The sequence below is a fragment of the Lingula anatina genome, chromosome 6 (genome assembly GCF_051362555.1).
Source record: "Lingula anatina isolate TDL-2025a chromosome 6, LinAna3.0, whole genome shotgun sequence".
Classification (NCBI taxonomy): domain Eukaryota; kingdom Metazoa; phylum Brachiopoda; class Lingulata; order Lingulida; family Lingulidae; genus Lingula; species Lingula anatina.
Window position 1 is genome coordinate 16,677,380 of NC_141772.1, and position 22,855 is coordinate 16,700,234.

General features: G+C 34.8%; 2 protein-coding genes across 8 annotated transcripts in view; one reads left to right on the forward strand and one right to left on the reverse strand.

The window, feature by feature from the left end:
- Window positions 1-22: 22 nt before the first annotated feature.
- On the forward strand, window positions 23-21,638 carry LOC106181934 (rab GDP dissociation inhibitor beta). The gene is made up of 10 exons (XM_013566500.3): window positions 23-204; window positions 1,327-1,434; window positions 4,687-4,783; window positions 5,430-5,564; window positions 5,883-6,090; window positions 6,619-6,750; window positions 10,922-11,193; window positions 11,777-11,921; window positions 19,034-19,088; window positions 19,538-21,638. Exons 1-10 carry the CDS (start codon window positions 160-162, stop codon window positions 19,676-19,678), a joined length of 1,338 nt encoding a protein of 445 aa, XP_013421954.1. The 5' UTR covers window positions 23-159; the 3' UTR covers window positions 19,679-21,638.
- Window positions 21,570-22,855, reverse strand: part of LOC106181932 (protein polybromo-1) — a 31,166-nt gene continuing 29,880 nt past the window's right edge. For all 7 annotated transcript variants that reach the window (XM_087014478.1, XM_087014477.1, XM_087014476.1 and 4 more), the window contains one exon: window positions 21,570-22,428. In XM_087014478.1, the coding sequence (XP_086870604.1) occupies window positions 22,203-22,428 (226 nt within the window). In that variant the 3' untranslated portion in view covers window positions 21,570-22,202. The remainder of the gene's footprint in view (window positions 22,429-22,855) is intronic.

Here is a 22,855-nt window from a genome sequence, read left to right on the forward strand (position 1 = left end):
TTAAATACAATACGCACTAGTTATAAGCGGAATAATATTGTCGGCGAAATATCGTTGTTCAGCCCTGAGAGTAGCCATCTTTGTCAAAACAGGAAAAGAAGGGACATTTGTTGAAAAAAATTAGTGAAATTTGGTCGTTGAGAAACTGCCAGGTTCATCATGGAAGAGGAATATGATTTAATCGTTTTAGGGACTGGTTTGAAGGTAATGCAATAATGATCATGTGCTCGATCAATTTATAATTTGCCATCGAAAAATAACACGCCCCCGGTGAACCCTGTGACTGGGCTAGTCGCCGGGTAGTTGATTGGAGTGGGCTGGTCTTTTCTCAACAATGCGTTTTGTAATTTTGCGGCGACTTCTGTGTGCTTTAAATGATGCCTTGTGACACTGTCACAACCCCCTTCAATTGTGATGATAAAAACATTGTATAATACTAAATCAGTAATTTTGCAAACGTCACACTTTTACACAGCCTAAATGATCTTCGTGCAGCTGTGGCATTGTTTGCACACCGTTCCTGTTTTGCATGCAATAATGAATTGAACTTGTTCTTGTTTTGAGCAGTGAACAGGTCCGTTTTTCTTATAATAGCATAATAGAAGAGTAATATGTTTTTCATTGTGGATGCAAGGTTTTCTTATCACTGTAATTCAAACTCTTACATAAATAACAATGGTTGGAATTATGGTTTTTGAATGTTAGCAAACAGATTCATTGTCGATCAGAAGGTTTGTGCATTAAGTTTAGATTTTCCACACTTGCATAATAAAAAGGATAATCATAATGTCAGTCAGTTTATTTAAGTTCTCTCAAGCACGTCAAAAACATTGATGCTTTACAAAGTAATGGTTATAAAATGAAAAAAAATATGAAATACAAAACAAAAGAAAAATGATAATGAAAAAAAAAGGAAAAAAACAAACAACAACACTGTTTGACAACTTGTTTTGACTTACAGCCATTGTAAAAACTAGTCCACTGGTACACATGATTTATCCCCTTCATAATTTTTGTTGTACATACCAATATGTTGTTCCCTCTAGGTACAGAAGAGGTTGTACATGTACTAAGTAAAACATAAAATTGTCAATCATAGGGTGGTCTATTGAAATTGCCTATAAGGCATATATGACTATTTAGTATAGGATGAAGGAGGTTTAAAGTGACCTATTGATCTCTGGGTAGCTAATCTGAACTGTCCTCATTTGTTCCTATTGACAGCTGGTTTACATTGATTTTTAGTTGTCATTCTTGTATTGTGGATGGCACATTTTGACACTTTTTTCCTCATTTTTTTTCACACTTGTATTAATTTTTTTGCAGGAGTGTATTCTGAGTGGATTGTTCTCAGTCAGTGGGAAGAAAGTCCTTCACATGGACAGGAACTCGTACTATGGAGGAGAGAGTGCTTCCCTGACTCCACTGAAAGACGTAAGCTGCAAACAGTGTCACACACATACACTTGCATACACACACATGGACGAAAAATGACATTACTAAAAAGTGAAATGACCACCACTTTTATCTAAAATATAATAATGGTTGCTTAAGGTGTATTACTTTTTCATTAAAAAATGCACACTGAGTCAGCTTTTCCAAGAAACTTGCAAGAGCAACAATTACCCCATTCACACACAGCATTTTGAATTGTTATTTGATCTTTATTGTTTTATCAATGTAAAGCCTATAGTGTGAACGCAATAGCATCACCAAGTCGTGATTCAAAATAATCTACTTCAGTCAGGAGCAGGATTGTGTCATTGTAAAATTTTTACTATGGTATAAAATCTACAGTGGGAATGTTGATTTGTTTAAAGCATTGGGCAGTTTCCTGTATTGTCCAGCATGAATGTAGAGACTAAAGCACATGCTCAACAGGACATACCATGCGAGCACCAGTACAGTTACCAGATCTAGCAAAGGGAATCACGATTTTGTTTTTATGTGTGAGAACGCAAAAATATTAATATAGATAAGCAGGTTAGAATCCCAGTGTTCTTAATCTCGATCACTATGCCAGAGGGCTAATGATACACTTCCAGGAAATCATGTTGTTGAATAATTTAGACTTAGCTGTGAAATAGACTTTACTTTCGTCATATTTGCCCCAACTTTTCCTGATAGGGCATAGTAACTGATTGATGAATAAGATTTTTTCTTAAATTAACTTAAGCTGAGTGATTTGTTTTCTTGTTATTTTAGGGGATAATTGACTTCAGAATTTTTTTCTGTGCATGTGTTAGTGAAGTATAGAATGATGTTATTTTTACAAAAATAACTTGGGAAGTTAAAAATGGATGATTGTTTCAAAGTTAATCAATTTCCAACAAGAGAAGTTGTTTGATAGTTGACTTTGTCACCAGTGCATTACATTTAAAGTTCCAGATGCTGTTTTCCTGTAGATCTAATTCAAGAGAATATAGCCTTTTAGGTGGTAATCCCACGACTAACAAAATCTCATTAGTGCTAGGACTTGAGATATTTTGAATGTAAAAACCTGTGTTAGCCATGTAACTGTTTTTGATAGTAAATATGATCTATGTCACTCATCTGTGTTTCTTACAATCCATCCATGCAGTTACACAAAATTAAGGCAAGTCTGAATACTAAATTATCTCAGTTGAATGGAGCAACTGATCCAGCATGATGAGTAATTTATGACCTTGATGAACTTAGTTGAATTGTAGAGTGATATCAGATACAGATTATCACCTAAATGGGGTATTGAATCACCAAGTATATTACTCTTGTTGTACAGCTCTGATATGCTGTTATGTGAGAGGTAAAAATCTTTAATCAAAGGCAATAAAACATGCATGGCCTTTTATAAATTGATATATAACTGCAAGCAGTATTATTATTATTTCAAAAGTCTTTTGATTAAAAACATCGTGGTCTTTGCTGCATTTTCTATTTATTTATTTGTTTGTTTGTTCATTGTTTTTTTTTTAATTATTTTTGCGCCTGAATTGAAACCCATTCCCAATAATGGGAGAGACATAAGCCCTGGCAGTGTTTTTGTGGTTCACAGTTGATACTTGGGATTAGACTGCTTTAAGTTGTTACTTTCTCAGTGGGACTTGCTTGGATATATATCCACTTCACCTGGCTTGTTAATGAAATTATGCCATACTACTGATCTTCTCATATGATCATTTAAATAATCTTTTTTAGACATCTAAAAAATGAGTGACTTAGAGCGCATTCTCAACGAATTAAGCCAGGCTTTACAAAGCCGGTGACCTATAAATGGCGGACGTACATGAAAGAAAAACCGCCTAATCTTTTAATAGTCTCTCCGCCTCCCCACACGTCGTCCCTGCGGGGTACAGTAATTAAATCTCGGCTCCGTTCGCCATGCGGAAGCTACCTGAGAAATATTAAGTGCGCATGCTCATCAGTTAAACTCGTGGTGAAGAAAGCATGGCGGCTGAAGGCGATCGAAGGAAAAAAGCTCTTCTGTTCTATTATCTTTGAAAACAGAGACGAAAAAGGAATAATTTGGCCCGTAGAGCAGCAATGAATCGACTATCTACGGAGATAATATCACCAGAGATATTCACGGAAATATTAATGTTCGGAGCCGAGATTTAATTACTGTACCCCGCAGGGACGACGTGTGGGGAGGCGTGTGAGAGGCGGAGAGACTATTAAAAGATTAGGCGGTTTTTCTTTCATGTACGTCCGCCATTTTTAGGTCACCGGCTTTGTAAAGCCTGGCTTAATTCGTTGAGAATGCGCTCTTAGTAGACAAGTGTATACTTTACCTAGCAATGTAGTAGAAAAAGAAACTGCAGCTATTCAACATTTACGAAGACTTGTATTTATAATCCATCAGGAAACCTTGCACGATGGGGGTGATTATTGGCTTATTCAACCATTCCAATGTGGTCTGCTGTACAATCTTCAGACTTTGGCAAAATTCCAGCTGATAAAATATTGACCCGTCTTTTTTCTTTTTTTCATGAAGATCTATCTAGTCTGTGCCATCTTAATTGATTCTTTCATTGTGTTTTATATGCCATGTGGGAAAGATGCTTGAAAAGAAGAAACTGAATATTCAGATTGTGAAGCTTCAATTACCATGGGAAAGGAGCAGTTTTACTGTTCAAAGATGTATAATATATTGTTAATATTTTCAATTGCCATTGAATGAGAAAAATATGCAGTTAAGAACCAAACTGCAAATGTAGTTTGTCTCTAATATGAAATCCAATATGCATCAGGAAATTTAATTTATATAAACTCAGGATTTGTGCTGAGGTTGCATCATCAATGACTCACCGTGAACTACAAAATGTAATTTATATGTATACATTTATTGACTTTCTGAAGTTCTTGAATGTTTTGACCAAATGAAAACACTCTGATACTGTGCAGTTTACAGCAAAAGCCTCCCTAACTACTGTGTCCAATTATAAGCATTTCTATTGTTTCCAAACCATTTTTGCAGATTTATCTACATTTGCTCTCGTTGTTTAAATGTTCCCCACAACCCATTGCAATAGGACAAATTCACTTAGCATTAAAGACTTTAAACACTGCATCACATTACTACTTTACTTCTGTTAAAGATATTTCACTGTTGCTTGGAATATTTTGCAAATTGGGGTGCCTAGGGATCCAGAAAAACATTAAACCTTCTGCATTTAACTTGGTTCTTTTTTTTAAATTTGATTTCAGTGTTTTAAACACTTTGGTTTTCCTGATCCTCCAGAGGACTTTGGTGCAGGCAGAGACTGGAATGTGGACTTAATTCCCAAGTTTCTTATGGCCAATGGTAAGTATGGCAACCACACTGGAAACTGGTGAAATATTTAACAGTCATGGCAAATAAAAATTTTCCAAGCAAAATTGAGATTGATGAAGTTTGTTCACTAAACTTCCCAAATGAAATAATAATTTCCACTCTGACATGCACATATATTTTAAGTATTGACTGTGTTCCCTTAGTTTATTTATTTGTTATTTTTTGACTACAATTCTAAATGATTTTTTGACAAAGAAAGATAAAATAAAGTTAAAATAACTAATTTGATTGAGTTTCTGAAAAAAAAACATACATTGAATGAGTTTCTGAAAAAAAAAATTGGACCAGCAATATCTTGGTGTATCCTGCAAAATTTAGGTTTCAGAAGGTTCTAGGGCAGTTTAAAAATTTGCCTATTTATGAAATGAACCCATAAGGATGTATTAGCCAACCATTGATGGAAAAAATTGGAATATAGAAAATGGTGAGCTGAAACCTGTGGCTGAATCTAAGCAATGTTAAATAAACTAGTGCTTTTCCATTGGCATTCGTATGACTGTGTGACACACTCGAATACCTTTTGTGTACAGATATTTTGGGGGTAGGAACTCTCTGTCCGTTGTTTGGGTATGTTTAAATGGGTGTGCGTTACAAATGATATTTTTGCATATTTTAGGCCAACTTGTCCATTTGCTAATTTATACCAAAGTGACAAGATACCTAGAATTCAAGTCTGTGGAAGGCAGTTTTGTCTACAGGAAGGGCAAGATAGACAAGTTACCGTCTACTGAAAAAGAAGGCTTAACCTCTGGTAAGAAGAATGACTTATGCCATATTGAAAAATGCTGCAGGGAGGGGGTATTTTAATAGCAGATAAAAAAGTTTGGATGTTAAGGCACTGGGATGAAGCATCATGTGGAAATTAATTTACATTACATTAACGTAGAATTGTTTTATTTTGTTTTCACTGAATATTTTGAACCAAGTAATGATAAGATGGCAGTGTGATATACATCAGCCAAAGTTTGTGAGAAAGTTGAATGCTTATTGCAGACCAGGCATTTTATGAAATACATACAACACCACAGTACAAGTCTCTCAACTTACATTAGTTTAATTTTTATTCCAGGTCTGTTAGGATTATTTCAGAAGAATAAATTGCGCAAGTTTCTGTCTTTTGTCCATGATTTTGATGCTGACAACCCTGCGACACACAAGATATCAAAAACACATGATGCCACAAAAATTACCATGAAGCAGTTTTATGATGAAATTGGTTTGGACGAGAATGCTACAGATCTAATAGGACATGCCATGGCATTATACAGAAATGACAAGTAAGCCAAATCATCCCTCGGGGATATCATTTTCTAAAAAATGGTGCTGTTATCAGGATGCAGTTATGTAAAGATCTTTTTAAAGCACTTCAAGATAAAGTTTTAAAACTTTATCTTGAAGTGCTTCAGGCAAGTTTATGATGCACTGACCTTCGTCTGTCGTGACTAATGTTGTCCATGTCACTGTGCACTTATTTGGTGATAATGCAAGTTCAAATATGGGATTTGGATAGACCGATTTTGCTAAATTATTATTTTTTTAGCATTGGTGCATCAAATTGACTTTTTTTCTACACTGTAATCATTATTTTCTGCTTTATATCTACATACATTTGACAACTTTGCTGCCTTGTATTACATGCACTTGTTTTTAGAATATAACACCTAGTGGTATTTTAATTAAAATTTGTTAATTAAAAAAATAATGATTTGTCTGTAGTTAAAGCTTGTTCCTTTTCATTTAAGTTTTGTTTAGTTTAATGTCTGTATATATACAAGCTTTGCTGTCTAGCCAGGTTGTACTTCTAGGTATTTTGACGCACCCGCAGTGGAGGGAATTGCCAAGGTCAAGCTTTATTTTGAGTCCCTGGCAAAGTATGGCAAATCACCTTACTTGTACCCTCTGTATGGACTTGGAGAGTTACCACAAGGTTTTGCAAGGTAATAGAATGTTTTAGTGAAAAAGTAAAATCCGTTGGATCTCTCACTTACCCACAAGTTCAAAAACTAAGTCAGTAGTGCTGCACTAAGTAGACTGCACATTAATTTAGAATGTTCTTAGAAATAGTTTCAGCTTAAATTAAAGATTTTATTCCATTTCATCCCAGCCCAGCCCATTTCTATTCTGTATTATTGTACCACCAGCGTTAGCGCTGGCGGTACACATGGTTTCGGTCCCGTCCGGATCGTTCCGCCGGCTCCGCCGGACGGCTACCGTTACCGCTTCTCCTCCTAGACGGTAAGGGCCCCCGTACCCATCTCATGGATTTAGGTCACCTATAATCTCAACTCGTTCCACGTAAAATTTGGGCTTTGTCGGTATTGGGGTCTGGGTGTGGCACTCATTGCAATGCACCCTTGTCTAAAAATGGCAAAATTAAATGCTAATTATCTACCCTACGGAAGGAGTTATGGGAAAAATTTCTATAGACGGCTTTCCAAAAGTCATATGTGTAGATTTCAAATATATCCTTGGATTTGACCTTTGACCTCTACTTCAAGGTCAAATGGGCCAAAATTTTCAAAAAAATGAAATTTTTTACGAAAAAATTTTTTTTTGCCCTGTTATTCAGACACCACACAGACTTAACCAATAATATTATTGGAAAGTGTTACCCTTCAGGTCATCTTTCATCTCCATGAATTTGGGGTCAATCGGTGCATTTTCACGGGAGTAGCGGCCATAAGATACCGAAACTGAAAACTGTCTCTAATTCGGGAACCGTTAATGCTAGAGACCCATTTTTTTTTGCATTTTGTAGAGCATGTAAAGCCCAACACTGGAGGTGGTCTCGTTTTTTTTGTATTCCATACGGTTTTCGAGTTACACTGTATCAAAAAGTACATATTGGTGGTAAAAGCAAAATGTGCAGTACGGTAATGGATAATAAATTTTGAACTCTGGAAAAATAAAACATAAGGCTTGGCAAAGCAGACAACTTGTGTTCAAAAATGACATTATTACATCAAATTTGAACTTCTGAAACTTCAGAGCACCTCCTATTTCAAGAATTTTGACCAAAATGACATTTTCTTTATTTTAATTAATTTTTTCTGTACGAAATTTAAGGCACATTATGGTAACTCCAAAATTATACATCTAGTCCCTTATATCTCCAAAACTGGCAGAGATAGGTCCATAGTTACTATTGAACTTGAATAGGAAGTCATATACTGGCAATCTATATGTGACATTAAAATTGACCTTTGACCTACTTTTCACCATAAACTGAACTTTGCAAAATTTGCTTCCCTTTTATCTCCAAAACTGGCAGAGATAGGTCCATAGTTACTATTGAACTTGAATAGGAAGTCATATACTGGCAATCTAAATGTGACCTTAAAATTGACCTTTGACCTACTTTTCACCATAAACTGAACTTTGCAAAATTTGCTTCCCTTTTATCTCCAAAACTGGCAGAGATAGGTCCATAGTTACTATTGAACTTGAATAGGAAGTCATATACTGGCAATCTAAATGTGACCTTAAAATTGACCTTTGACCTACTTTACACCATGAACTGAATTTTGCAAATTTTGCTTTCCTTTTATCTCCAAAACTGGCTGAGATAGGTCCGTAGTTACTATTGAACTTGAATAGGAAGTCATATACTGGCAATCTAAATGTGACCTTGAAATTGATCTTTGACCTACTTTTCACCATAAACTGAACTTTGCAAATTTTGATTCCCTTTTATCTCCAAAACTGGCAGAGATAGGTCCATAGTTACTATTGAACTTAAAAAGGAAGTCATATACTGGCAATCTAAATGTGACCTTAAAATTGACCTTTGACCTACTTTTCACCATAAACTGAACTTTGCAAACTTTTCTTCCCTTTTATCTCCAAAACTGGCAGAGATAGGTCCATAGTTACTATTGAACTTGAAAAGGAAGTCATATACTGGCAATCTAAATGTGACCTTAAAATTGACCTTTGACCTACTTTACACCATGAACTGAATTTTGCAAATTTTGCTTCCCTTTTATCTCCAAAACTGGCTGAGATAGGTCCATAGTTACTATTGAACTTGAAAAGGAAGTCATATACTGGCATTATAAATGTGACATTAAAATTGACCTTTGTCCTACTTTTCACCATAAACTGAACTTTGCAAATTTTGCTTCCCTTTTATCTCCAAAACTGGCAGAGATAGGTCCATAGTTACTATTGAACTTGAATAGAAAGTCATATACTGGCAATCTAAATGTGACCTTGAAATTGACCTTTGACCTACTTTTCACCATGAACTGAATTTTGCAAATTTTGCTTTCCTTTTATCTCCAAAACTGGCAGAGATAGGTCCGTAGTTACTATTGAACTTGAATAGGAAGTCATATACTGGCAATCTATATGTGACATTAAAATTGACCTTTGACCTACTTTTCACCATAAACTGAACTTTGCAAAATTTGCTTCCCTTTTATCTCCAAAACTGGCAGAGATAGGTCCATAGTTACTATTGAACTTGAATAGGAAGTCATATACTGGCAATCTAAATGTGACCTTAAAATTGACCTTTGACCTACTTTTCACCATAAACTGAACTTTGCAAAATTTGCTTCCCTTTTATCTCCAAAACTGGCAGAGATAGGTCCATAGTTACTATTGAACTTGAATAGGAAGTCATATACTGGCATTATAAATGTGACCTTAAAATTGACCTTTGTCCTACTTTTCACCATAAACTGAACTTTGCAAATTTTGCTTCCCTTATATCTCCAAAACTGGCAGAGATAGGTCCATAGTTACTATTGAACTTGAATAGGAAGTCATATACTGGCAATCTAAATGTGACCTTAAAATTGACCTTTGACCTACTTTACACCATGAACTGAATTTTGCAAATTTTGCTTCCCTTTTATCTCCAAAACTGGCAGAGATAGGTCCGTAGTTACTATTGAACTTGAATAGGAAGTCATATACTGGCAATCTATATGTGACATTAAAATTGACCTTTGACCTACTTTTCACCATAAACTGAATTTTGCAAATTTTGCTTTCCTTTTATCTCCAAAACTGGCAGAGATAGGTCCGTAGTTACTATTGAACTTGAATAGGAAATCAATACTGGCAATCTAAATGTGACCTTAAAATTGACCTTTGACCTACTTTACACCATGAACTGAATTTTGCAAATTTTGCTTCCCTTTTATCTCCAAAACTGGCTGAGATAGGTCCATAGTTACTATTGAACTTGAAAAGGAAGTCATATACTGGCATTATAAATGTGACATTAAAATTGACCTTTGTCCTACTTTTCACCATAAACTGAACTTTGCAAATTTTGCTTCCCTTTTATCTCCAAAACTGGCAGAGATAGGTCCATAGTTACTATTGAACTTGAATAGAAAGTCATATACTAGCAATCTAAATGTGACCTTGAAATTGACCTTTGACCTACTTTTCACCATGAACTGAATTTTGCAAATTTTGCTTCCCTTTTATCTCCAAAACTGGATTCAAGTCATATACTGGCAATTTACTGTGACCTTGAAATTGACCCTTGACCTACCTTACGAAGAATTTAAATTTGATTGTACCATATATATTTTTTGCAATAGTTTAAAAATTCTTGTTGATTGCATTTTTACAGCTTGTCAAGCACAAAACTGGTGGCTGTGTCCCTTATTTTGTGTATGTGGGGGTCTATACGAATGCGCTTGCTCCAGCTGGTGGTACAATATTTGGAGGCGGTATCGCCTCTCTGATCCTCTAGTTTTGTGTTGTACTGTTTGAGGATCTTCAGCAGTTAACATGGTGCAGAATTGTCTTGCTTGTGCATGGAATTGCAGGTTTTAGTAAATACTGTAGGAAGGAATCTGTCAAGCTTTGCAGTTTAGTCTTTCAGAGATGCAAAAACATAACCTTCACTCGTAGGTTGTCCAGCACGTAATTGCCCATCTTGCCAAACTATTTCCTGCAGACTATTGGTCTCATGAAATAATTTTACTTCATATTAGACATCCTGAAGTTTGTTTATCAATTCTTTTTTTTCTGTCAATCTGCAATAAAATATTAACACCAAAATATTGAGACAATACAAATGTTATTTCCCTCGAACCCAGTATAGAACTGTGCAATATAAATATCAAATGGACTCATTCCCAGGTTGAGTGCAATCTACGGAGGTACATACATGCTGAACAAGGAGATTGATGAAATTGTGATGGAGGATGGCAAAGTGGCTGGGGTCAGATCTGGGGAGGAGGTGGCGAAATGCAAGATGGTCATTTGTGACCCAACCTACTATAAGGAGGGGTGCAAAAAGGTTGGACAGGTGGTCCGTGCCATCTGTATACTGACAAACCCAATTCCTAACACTAACGATGCCCCATCGTGCCAGATTATTATTCCACAAAATCAAGTGAACAGACATTCTGGTAAGTTGGGTCATGAATGTGTGAAATAAATGAATTAGAAAATAAAAAGAATTGAAATTCGAGTTTGCTTGGCTTGTAGAACTTTATTATAATAGTAAAGCTAGTTTCTTTCTAAATATGTATTTAATAGGATTTTAATTTATATGAGATGTTCATGCATTTGCAAATGTAGAATTAAACTACTAAAATGTCAGTGGGGTAGAGACTGTAGTTTTATTGTACCACTACGGGGAGTTCTGGTGATACCCATGGTTTTAGATACAAGTCACTATTACCTCATCTCCTCATAGACTACTTGGACTGGGAATTTGGTCACATAATCTCAACTTGAACCCTTATGATTTTGGGCTTCATCAATGCATTAGCATAGTTGTGATACTCTTTGCAATGCACCCTTGTCAAAATTTTTGAAAATTAAACGCCAAATATCTCCCAAACCAAAGGAAATGTGGGGAAAATTACTATAGAAATCTTCAAATTTTCAAGCCCTTACATTTCCTAATCAAGTTTTCACTTGACCTGTTGTTTGGCACCAAATAAAACTGTAAGAACTACAGCTTATTTGTTGACTATTATATTTCAGATATCTATGTGTGCTGTGTATCTTCTACCCATAATGTGTGTTCCAAGGGACATTACTTGGCCATTGTGAGCACCACAGTAGAGACTGACAACCCAGAAGCAGAACTGAAGGTTGGACTGGACTTGCTAGGCCCTATCAAACAAAAGTGAGTCACTCTTTGTGAAATAACTTCCAAACCCAAGGGTACATCAGTTGGGGTTAGATCCATGCTGTTTTAAAAAAAGTTGTCTGGCCACTGGTGAGCTTGACCACAGATGGCCTTTGGTCAGTCGGTATAACTGTCAACAGTTGATACAAAAATGTAGATGTATCCTTACATGTATCTTCAGGCCTAGTAATTGATTTTATGTTGTGAATTACAAGCCACCCTTTGACTGTGGAAAATAAATCTTATTTTGGACATGTTATGATCAGTATTTTGTAGAAAAATCCTAAGAATTGGTGAAGGATTATTTAAATACTAGGATATCACATGCTATCTTTTGTAGAAAAAATTTTCTCGACTGTCTCAGTCTGAAATCATTATTTTGTGAAAAAATAGTTGTGATAATAGATTTATTGCTATCATGAAGTTGTGAATTAAGGCTGTTTTAGAGTGTTCTGAGAGTTGCCAAAACAAAATCTGAATGCTTTTTATGTACAGACACAGATGTGTCTGTACATATTGCCATCACCTGCGTCTGTCGTCGCCGTCGTCGCCGATGCCGATGGCGATGCCGTCGCCGTAAACTTTCACTGTAAACACGATAAGTGGAACACAGTTTTATTTTTTGGTTTTATATTTACAGAGCTGATGAATATTCATAAAACGCAGGTCAAGTTCGAAAATCAGCATGATCGGGCCATTATTGTAGAAGTTATGCTGTTTTTTCACTTTTCAGCATATATGCAACCCTGTAAACACATTTTAAGGAAAACCGTTAGGCCTGTTGTCATGAAACTCAGAGAAGTAATCAATCTTTTTAAAACGCAGGTCAAGTCCGAAAATGGGCATGATCGGGCCACTATTTTAGTAGTTATGCTGTTTTTATGTACAGACACAGATGTGTCTGTACATATAGCCATCATCTGCGTCTGTCGTCGTCGCCGTCGGTGCCGTCGTCGCCGTCGTCGCCGTCGTGCACTTTTACCGATAACATGATAAGTGGAAAACCGTTTTTGCTTTTGGCTTGAAACTTACAGAACTGATGAATATTCATAATATGCAGGTCAAGTTCGAAAATCAGCATGATCGGGCCATTTTTAGGGAAGTTATGCTGTTTTTTCACTTTTTTCAGCATATATGCAGCACCGATAACACGATAAGTGGAAAACCATTTTACTTTTTGGCTTGAAACTTACAAAACTGATAAATATTCATAATACGCAGGTCAAGTTCGAAAATCAGCATGATTGGGTCATTTTTAGTGAATTTAGGCTATTTTTTCACTTTTTTTCAGCATTTTTGCAACACTGATAACACAATAAATGAAGAGCTGTTTTACCCTTTGGCTTGAAACTTACAGAACTGATAAATATTCATAATATGCAGGTCAAGTTCGAAAATCAGCATGATCGGGCCATTTTTAGGGAATTTATGCTGTTTTTTCACTTTTTTCAGTATATATGCAACACTGATAACACAATATAAGAAAAACAGATTGGCCAATTGTCATTATACTCACAGGAGGGGCCAATCTTACTAAAACGCAGGTTGAGTTTGAAAATCAGCATAATCGTGCCTTTATTTTAGAAGTTATGCTGTTTTTTCACATTTCCTCACATTCAATTCTTAGGCATGTTAACAGTCTCATTATTGAACTAATAAGATACGTAAATGTGTTTGTTTGGCATTTCCTGCATCTTTACAACATTGTTAGTTGATTTTGTAAAAATGATGGTAAACTTGTTATCATATATTGTGTAATCAAGTGTCAAAAATGGAAATAAACTCATATCATTGCAGTTTGTCAGATCCATTCATCCACTATGTTCAGAATCTCAGAATGGAGGAAGTTGGACATTTAACACTGTTCTATTAATACTTTTCCCATCTCATCAATTTTCTTCATTGGTCATATAAAAATGGCAGTAAACTGTTTATTTTGTTTTATGTTAAAAAAGTGTTAAAAATGGAAATAAACCCATTTCAGAACCGTGCTGTCTTGTTTACATTTTGGCATTTTCAAGATGTGACTTTGAAGTTCCATGGGCCTGAAGACTTTTGCTAGTCACATTTTCTGAATAACCATGATAATAATATTTTATAATTAAGAATGATGGTCATTATGCTGTAAAACATTATGTAATATTGCATCAAAATTTGAAGAAACCCCTATTTTGGGCACTGCTCCCATGATGACCATTTAAGGAAAATCATGTCACTTACTGTTCTCAAACTTACAGGAAAGAAACATGGGACTAAAATACAGCTTCAGTAGGCAATGAAGTCTGTTTGGTAAATTGTTCTGGTAGTTAAACAGTTTTTTGTGAAAATTTAATTTTTCACATATTGGCATTTTCAAGGTGTGACTTTGAAGTTCCATGATCCTGAAGACCTTTGCTTGTCACATTTCCTGAATATCCGTGATACTAATATTTTATAATTAAAAATTGATGGTCATTATGCTGTTAAACATTATGTAATGTTGCATCAAAATTTGAAGAAACCCCTATTTTGGGCACTGCTCCCATGCTGACCATTTAAGGAAAATCATGTCAATTACTGTTCTCAAACTTACAGGAAAGAAACATGGGTCTAAAATACAGCTTCAGTAGGCAATGCAGTCTGTTTGGTAAATTTTTCTGGCAATTAAGCAGTTTTTTGTGAAAATTTAATTTTTTACATATTGGCATTTCCAAGGTGTGACTTAGAACCTCCATGGGCTTGAAGACCCATGCTAGTCACATTTTCTGAAAATCCATGACACTGATATTTTATTATTAAAAATCGATGGTCATTATGCTGTTAAGCATTATGTTATGTTGCATCAAAATAGAAGAAAACACAATTTTTGGTGCTGCTGCCTTGATGACCATTATGGGAAAACCGTGTTACTTATGACTGTCAAACTTTCAAAAAAGAAACACAGGACTAAAATGCAGCCTGAGTTAGAAAAGCAGTCTAATTGGCTTCTTTTTCTGGAAGTTATACATTTTAGTGTAATATTCATTATCTTTTTGGCATATTCATTGTGGGACTCGGAGCTCCCATGGACATGAAGCCAAATGGTAATCATATTTTCTACATGTCCATCCTATTTATAGTCAATAAACAAAAATTGGTGATAATTATTCTCTAATTTATTATGTAATGTTACATCAAAATTGACAACAATCTTTTTGCACTGCTACTGCAAACATTATGAAAAGAAAACTGTGCTACTTATTATAATTTTAAACTTACGAGTACGATTTTTAGGATTGGCCTTCAGCTCATATGAGAAAACCAGCTCTATTGGATTATCATTTTTACTGTATTTATGCATTTTTTGTGAAATTTTCATTTTTCTCATTCTGGCAATTTCTAAGTATAAACTTGAACTCTGATGGGCCTGAAGCCTTATGCTTTTACTTTCGTCTGTGTTACCTGTTGTGCATAAGTTGATGTTGACTGTGCAGTTAAACATAATGTATTATTGCATCAGGATTGGTAGTCTTCTATTTAGGGCATTATGGTTTTGTGCTTTTCTTAAGGTGTGACTTATGGGCCTGAAGACCTTTGAGTGGGTCATTCTGTAAATTACCCTTGGGTATCACTAGATTAATTTCAGAGTTATAAAGTCATTTGCCTTAATAGGCCATTAAATAAGATTACGTAAAGCACACTTGTTGATATTTCCCTGTAAACTCCCAAAGGTAAAGCTCTCTGCTAGATTAATAATAAGGAAGCAGTGATAATTATGCAGGTAAATTTTGTTTAATATTGCAAATAAGCTTTATATATATATATATATATATATCAAACTGGAAGATTAAAAGTTTGAATAGCATCTTCATTGGAATTATATTTACCTCAAGCTCTGCCAAGGAGGTTATATTTTCATCCCTGTTTGTCTGTCATCCACATAACACAAAAAGTTATGGACCGATTTTGCAGAAATTTTCAGGAACTGTTGGAAGTGGGCCAAAGAGGGCAATGATTAATTTTTGGTGGTGGTCCAGATTAATAATCAATCAATTATCAATAATAATCAACAATTGCTGCCTTGGCAGAGGTCTGCACTCTCAAAGTGCTTTTCTAGTTTGTTGTTTTCCTTTATAATTTTTTCTCAAACACTTCCATTTATAACTTTTAACTCTCATCTGCCTGGGGCTCTGCACATTTTCTGTATTTCTTCATAAGCAGTTGTATTGTTTTTTATGTCTTTAAACATTATGTAATATTATTTTATGCACTGTCATCATTTTCAAATATTGAGACTTTCATAATGTGAATTTGAACTCTCATGGTCCTGAAACTGTAATCTTATTGAATGGGTGGATTGAGACCATCTTCTGGGTCTTCCGGAAGACAGTCAGATTATTAAGTTTATATTGACTGGTATCTATTTTTTTCTGTTAGAATACCATCAAAATGGAGGATGGATCAACATAGATACTTTGTAATACTGTCAGAAAATATCTCTGGGTCCGCTCCTGTTATTGACCATGTTACCTGTTGTGCAAGATTAAAATTCAGTGTTGACTGACAGTGCTATTATAAACATTATTTATTATTGCATCAAAATTGACAAAATGACCTTTTTTGCATCTTTATTTTCTGTTTTTTGTCTGTACATTTGTCAGCTTTGCTGCCTTGTTTCCTTTTTTCAGCATATGTGCAACACTGTAAACACAATTTAAGAAAAACAGATGGGCCAATTGTCATTAAACTCACAGGAGTGGTCAATCTTACTAAAACGCAGGTTGAGTTCGAAAATCAGCATAATCGGGCCATTATTTTAGAAGTTATGCTGTTTTTTCACATTTCCTCAGATTCAATTCTTAGGCATGTTAACAGTCTTATTATTTTACTAATAAGATACATTAAAGTGTTTGTTTGACATTTCCTGCATCTTTACAACATTGTTAGTAGATTATGTAAAAATGATGGTAAACTTGTTATCGTGTATTGTGTAATAAAGTGTCAAAAATGGAAATAAACTCATATCATTGCAGTTTGTCAGATTCAATCATTCACTATGTTCAGAATCTCAGAATGGAGGAAATTGGACATTTAACATTATTCTAATGATATTTTCCCATCTCATCAATTATCTTAGTTGATGCTATAAAAATGGCAGTAAACTGTTTATTTTGTTTTATGTTAAAAAAAGTGTTAAAAATGGAAATAAACCCATGACAGAACAGTGCTGTCTTGTTTCACATTTCCTCAGATTCAATTCTTAGGCATCTTATTATTTAACTAATAAGACATGTAAAAGTGTTTGGTTGACATTTCCTGCATCTTTACAACATTATTAGTTGATTATGTAAAAATGATGGTAAACTTGTTATCTTGTATTGTGTAATAAAGTTTCAAAAATGGAAACAAACTCATATCATTGCAGTTTGTCAGATTTAATCATTCACTATGTTCAGAATCTCAGAATGGAGGAAATTGGACATTTAACACTGTTGTATTGATATTTTTCCCATCTCATCAATTTTCTTAGTTGATCGTATAAAAATGGCAGTAACCTGTTAATTTTGTTTTATGTTTAAAAAATTGTTAAAAATGGAAAAAAAAAACATTTCAGAACAGTGCTGTCTTGTTTACATTTTGGCATTTTCAAGTTGTGACTTTGAAGTTCCATGGGCCTGAAGACCTTTGCTAGTCACATTTTCTGAATATCCATGATACTAATATTTTATTATTAGAAATTGATGGTCATTATGCTGTTAAACATTATGTAATATTGCATCAAAATTTGAAAAAAATCTATTTTGGGCACTGCTCCCATGATGAGCATTTAAGAAAAACCATGTCACTTACTGTTCTCAAACAGTACAGTAAATATGTACAGATGTGTCTGTACATATTGCCATCACCTGCGTCTGTCGTCGCCGTCGTCACTGTCGCTGGTGCCGTGCACTTTCATTGTAAACACGATAAGTGGAAGGCAATTTTACTTTTTGACTGTATATTTACAGAGCTGATGAATATTCATAAAATGCAGATCAAGTTCGAAAATCAGCATGATCGGGCCACTATTTTAGTAGTTATGCTGTTTTTTCATTTTTCAGCATATATGCAACACTGTAAACACAATATAAGAAAAACAGGCCAATTGTCATTAAACTCACAGGAGTGGTCATTCCTGCTAAAACGCAGGTTGAGTTAAAAAAAACAGCATAATCGGGCCATTATTTTAAAAAAATGCCGTTTTTTCACATTTCCTCAGATTCAATTCTTAGGCATGTTAACAGTTTCATTATTTAATTAATAAGATACGTAAAAGTGTTTGTTTGGCATTTCCTGCATCTTTACAACATTATTAGTTGATTATGTAAAAATGATGGTAAACTTGTTATCATGTATTGTGTAATAAAGTTTCAAAAATGGAAATAAACTCATATCATTGCAGTTTGTCAGATTCAATCATTCACTATGTTCAGAATCTCAGAATGGAAGAAATTGGACATTTAACACTGCTCTATTGATATTTTCCCCATCTCATCAATTTTCTTAGTTGATCATATAAAAACGGCAGTAAACTGTTAATTTTGTGTTATGTTAAAAATTATAAAAAATAAAAAAAAAAACATTTCAGAACAGTGCTGTCTTGTTTACATTTTGGCATTTTCAAGTTGTGACTTGAAGTTCCATGGGCCTGAAGACCTTTGCTAGTCACATTTTCTGAATATCCATAATACTAATATTTTATTATTAAAATTGATGGTCATTATGCTGTTAAACATTATGTAATATTGCATCAAAATTTGAAAAAAAGTATTTTGGGCACTGCTGCCATGAGGACCATTATGGGAAAATCATGTTACTTATGATTGCCTTACTTTCAATAAAAGAAATACAGGACTTAAATGCAGCCTGAGTTGGAAAAGCAGTCTAATTGGCTTCTTTTTCTGGAAGTTATACATATACAAAGTGTGAACTTGTTACACATTTTACTTACATTGGTATTACCTGTTGAGCATAATTAAAATTTGATGTTGAATTTGCAGTTTAACATAATGTACTTTTGCATCAGAATTGACAGTAGCCTATTTTGTGCATAGTTATTTCCTGTTTTTTGTCTGTACATTTGACAGCTTTGCTGCCTTGTTTTTTTCCAGGTTTGTAAGTGTGAGTGACCTGTTTGAGCCAACAGAAGATGGAGTATCAACTCAGGTGAGAAGAAAAATTCTATGACACACTTAAAATGTCACTGTGCACATTAGACTTTATTGAGGTTTCTGTATTTGCATTTAACAGTGACCTTGTATTTTAAGTGTAGATATATACTGAAGAGCAGTGGCGTGAATTTAGTTACATTTAAATGCCCTCAAGTTTGGGAAGTTTGTCGCCATGGGTCGACAATGTTTTTTTTTTTTGGTCACTTACACAGCAACTTTCTTATAAGAATCTGAAAAAATTACTGTGGCTGGTTGATTGTTGTTTTGTGGTTAATCATTTCAAGGGCAATGCTTGCATTCTTTTTTGTCCTGTTCAAATGATATTAGTCTTCATGACAAGTTAGACGGACTTATCATTTTTTGTCCAGGTGTTCTAGCACACAGATTTCTTATAAGTGTGTTTGTAGTAAAATTTTCTATCAGTGCTGTTCTTTATAATTTTAGCTGTTTGTCTCCAAGTCGTATGATGCTACGACCCATTTTGAGACAACATGCCAGGATGTACTAGACATTTACCGCAAAGCGATGGGCCACGAATTTGACTTCAGTCAAGTTAAGCATCAGTTGGGCGATGAGGAGCAATAGAAAGAGAAGAAAAAGACAAAACTGGAAAAGCTGCAGCTGTGATGACCAGAATGATTGATTAATTGATCTATGTTTGTTATTTCACAAGCAGCCCTATGTATTATATATTTTGCATGTGTCCCTTGTATGGAACGACTTCTGTGTGTGTGTGCTCTGCAGTATTGTGGATCTAAATATAAATGTCATGTAAAGCTTGTATTATAATCCTTATTCTAGCACACATATTGAGAAGTAATTCCACTACAGGGTGACTATAATTGCAAAGAAACTCTGGCAGAGATATGTATTGTACAATCACCAAATGTGTAGGGAAAAAAGGAGAGGCAAGGGAAGAACTGAAAGGAATTTGAGGAAGTTGGTTCCGTATTCATTCAAAGGCTGGATGTGGATCTTTGACAAAGAAAAAAATCATGCAAAGTCGTATTCTTTAATTAACTTGGATGTGGTTCTTTTCATCGGAAGGTGAAGCATAAAACCATATTGCTTGTAAAAAGTGGATAAGATAATTGATGGAAGAGGAAATTGGAGTTGAGCTACTCTTTTCAGAAATTTCTAAGCGTTGGCAATAAACTGCTTAAGTGTAAGATTAAAAGATTGTCAGACACTATTCATTCAATTATAAAAACTTAAGAGGGACACCTGTAATTTACTACATGTTGACAGCATGATTAGCGATTTTATTTATTTATTTATTTTATTTTTTTTGGGGGGGGGGGAGGCTTCAAAAAATTGTACTTTTAAGTGACATTGCAGAGCAAATCTTCAAAGCTTTAATTTTTTGACATTGCCATTCCCTGTTCATTCCACTGCTTGCAGTTCAATTATTTGATTGCATAATGCAAGTACCTATAATGATGTATCATAGTATTTGTGACTGATTGCGACTCAGTTGGACCAAATCTTCAACTGGACCAATTAAATGTCTTGTAGTCACAAATTTAAACATTTGCTAACTGAATTTTAAAACATTCAAAAATCGATGATTAATAAAAAAAGCATATTATAGGAGTTCAGGGTGATGGAGCAAAGCCAGTGTAAAAAATTATGAGCAGTTGAAACTAAGTATAGAATGTTTCCCACAGATTAGTTCCAAAAAGAGGTAATCTTTTTCATGTTGACACTAATAATAATATCCATGTCCTTGTTGCAGTTATGTTTGCTATGAGCCTGTAATAATATCATCATGTCAAACATTTGTGTACATATGCTTCTCAGGTCGTAAGTTTTGCCAGCCGTATTGAGCATGACTAGTAACTTATATTTAATAAATTGTGTAGAGATCATGCACCCCGAGTTTCACAGTCTGACGCGGACTTTATATGCAGGAGAGTCGTTGCTGTCAGGATATGAAACCCAGGGTGTTGTAACATGGCTGCCAATTTTACAATCAAACCCAATTTATTAAGTGTTAGTTTATTAGTTGGGTCAGAATATATTAAGGGGGAGGAGTATGTTTGTGTATAGGATCAACTGTGCAACTTGAATAGCTGTTTGTAAACATGATAGAAGTTGAGCTTATTGCAGAGGTTGAACAATTTTGTGTAGAAGTTACATAAACTTTGTGGTGCTTTTCCATAGTTGTGTTTATAAGTATGTTCACATAAAAATTCTATCCTTGAAACTTACTGAAATGCAACTTCTTTGTCATCCAAAATGGAGCACTGAAATAATCGGAAGTCTATTTAGCTGAAGTTTAAGTGCAAAAACAAGTGAGTAACATTCGTTATCCCAGGCCTACAATTGGACGTGATTGAATTTGTTCGCAGGTTGCAAATTTTCTGAACATGGCTTCTAATGTAGGAGAAAGCACAGACGAAAGTCCTATCATTCATACTTTGTTCTTTGCTAAATGATAGATGAAATTCATATTGCTGGTAAATATTACCATGTGTTACAGAGGTTTTGTCTCTTTATTTGAATGTCAAAAACATTTGTCAATAAATGGCGTATATAACATGAATTTTTGTTTTTAACAACACCGAGTCCGTTGTTGGACCAAATAATCCCTTAATCACTTTTTAAAAATTTGTCACGTTAACATACTTTGTGTACCACAAATTACACTTTACAACATTTATTTATATTTAAGAGAATTTTAATCTCCTTACATCAATTTTCTGTAGGTACATAGAGGCAACTGTACAACATAAAATCATCATGCAGCCCCTTGATATTTTGTCTGCTAAACTTGCTTTGACAGCACCAACTCCAACTCAAATAGTTCAGACTGATGCACTGGGATAAAAGCTCATTTCCAAGATCTTGTGATCTCTACTTGACTTAAACTGATGCTGCACATCCTTGACTAAATTTCAGTGAAAGATAGATAAAACGGATGTTAAAAAATAAACAAAAAAAAAAAGACTTGCTTCTATCAAACTGATGTTTCAGTACATAATACTTACTGAATTTGTTCAAACCAGAGTCAACATGAAAACAAAGAAAAAGTTCCTTTTGAGGAATTTTTTTTTTTCACTTTCTGGTCCCAAATTCTTTAGTAAAGCTTTAAGCATTATTACTAAGTCTAAAATGGTTCAGCCACCTTTGCAATATTCATGGCATCTTTCAGCATCAGATCTCTTAAAGCCCAGAGGGCGCTGGCAGCATTATTGTGAGGTCCTACGCCAGGCCCCAGCCAATCAATAGGGAGACGTCTGTTGGGATGGAATGGCGTGTTTTCTGGTGTTGCCGTCAAGTGGCGCTCAAAGTTGCTGATTGTCTTGTTCTCTGCACTGAGACCCTCAATATATCTGCACATGGAGAGAGGATAAATAGAGAATATTCAGTTTGACAGAAATCTGTCAACATGTAATAGATACAAAACCAGTTAGCAATGTGGGTGTTACTTACACCTTGCTGCCTTGTGGTGTATCTGACTTATAATATTGTGTATGTCACAAAATAAGACTCCAGCATGGTGGAGTGTGCATTAATTTAGGATGTGCCAGACATGCAACAAATGCCAAGAGACATGGGGAAACAGCCTGTATGGCTGGTCGTGACCACTTGAAATGTCAGAGGACCTGCAAGATTATGACACTGCAGGTCATCTGGACTTGCAACGTTTATTCAATATGCAATGCAAAACAATAAATCACACGTAAACATAGACTAACGGAAATAAAATGCTTAGTATGGACCAGCCCAGAATTGGGATATCTTGTAGTATAGGTCCTC

What these genes read in the sequence shown, in the direction of transcription:
- LOC106181934 (XM_013566500.3), top strand. Translation starts at nt 160, where the DNA reads ATGGAAGAGGAATATGATTTAATCGTTTTAGGGACTGGTTTGAAG. An exon ending in AAAAGAAGGCTTAACCTCTG is followed by an intron (nt 5,565 to 5,882) that starts GTAAGAAGAATG and finishes TTTTTATTCCAG; the next exon opens with GTCTGTTAGGATTATTTCAG. An exon ending in TCAAGTGAACAGACATTCTG is followed by an intron (nt 11,194 to 11,776) that starts GTAAGTTGGGTC and finishes ATTATATTTCAG; the next exon opens with ATATCTATGTGTGCTGTGTA.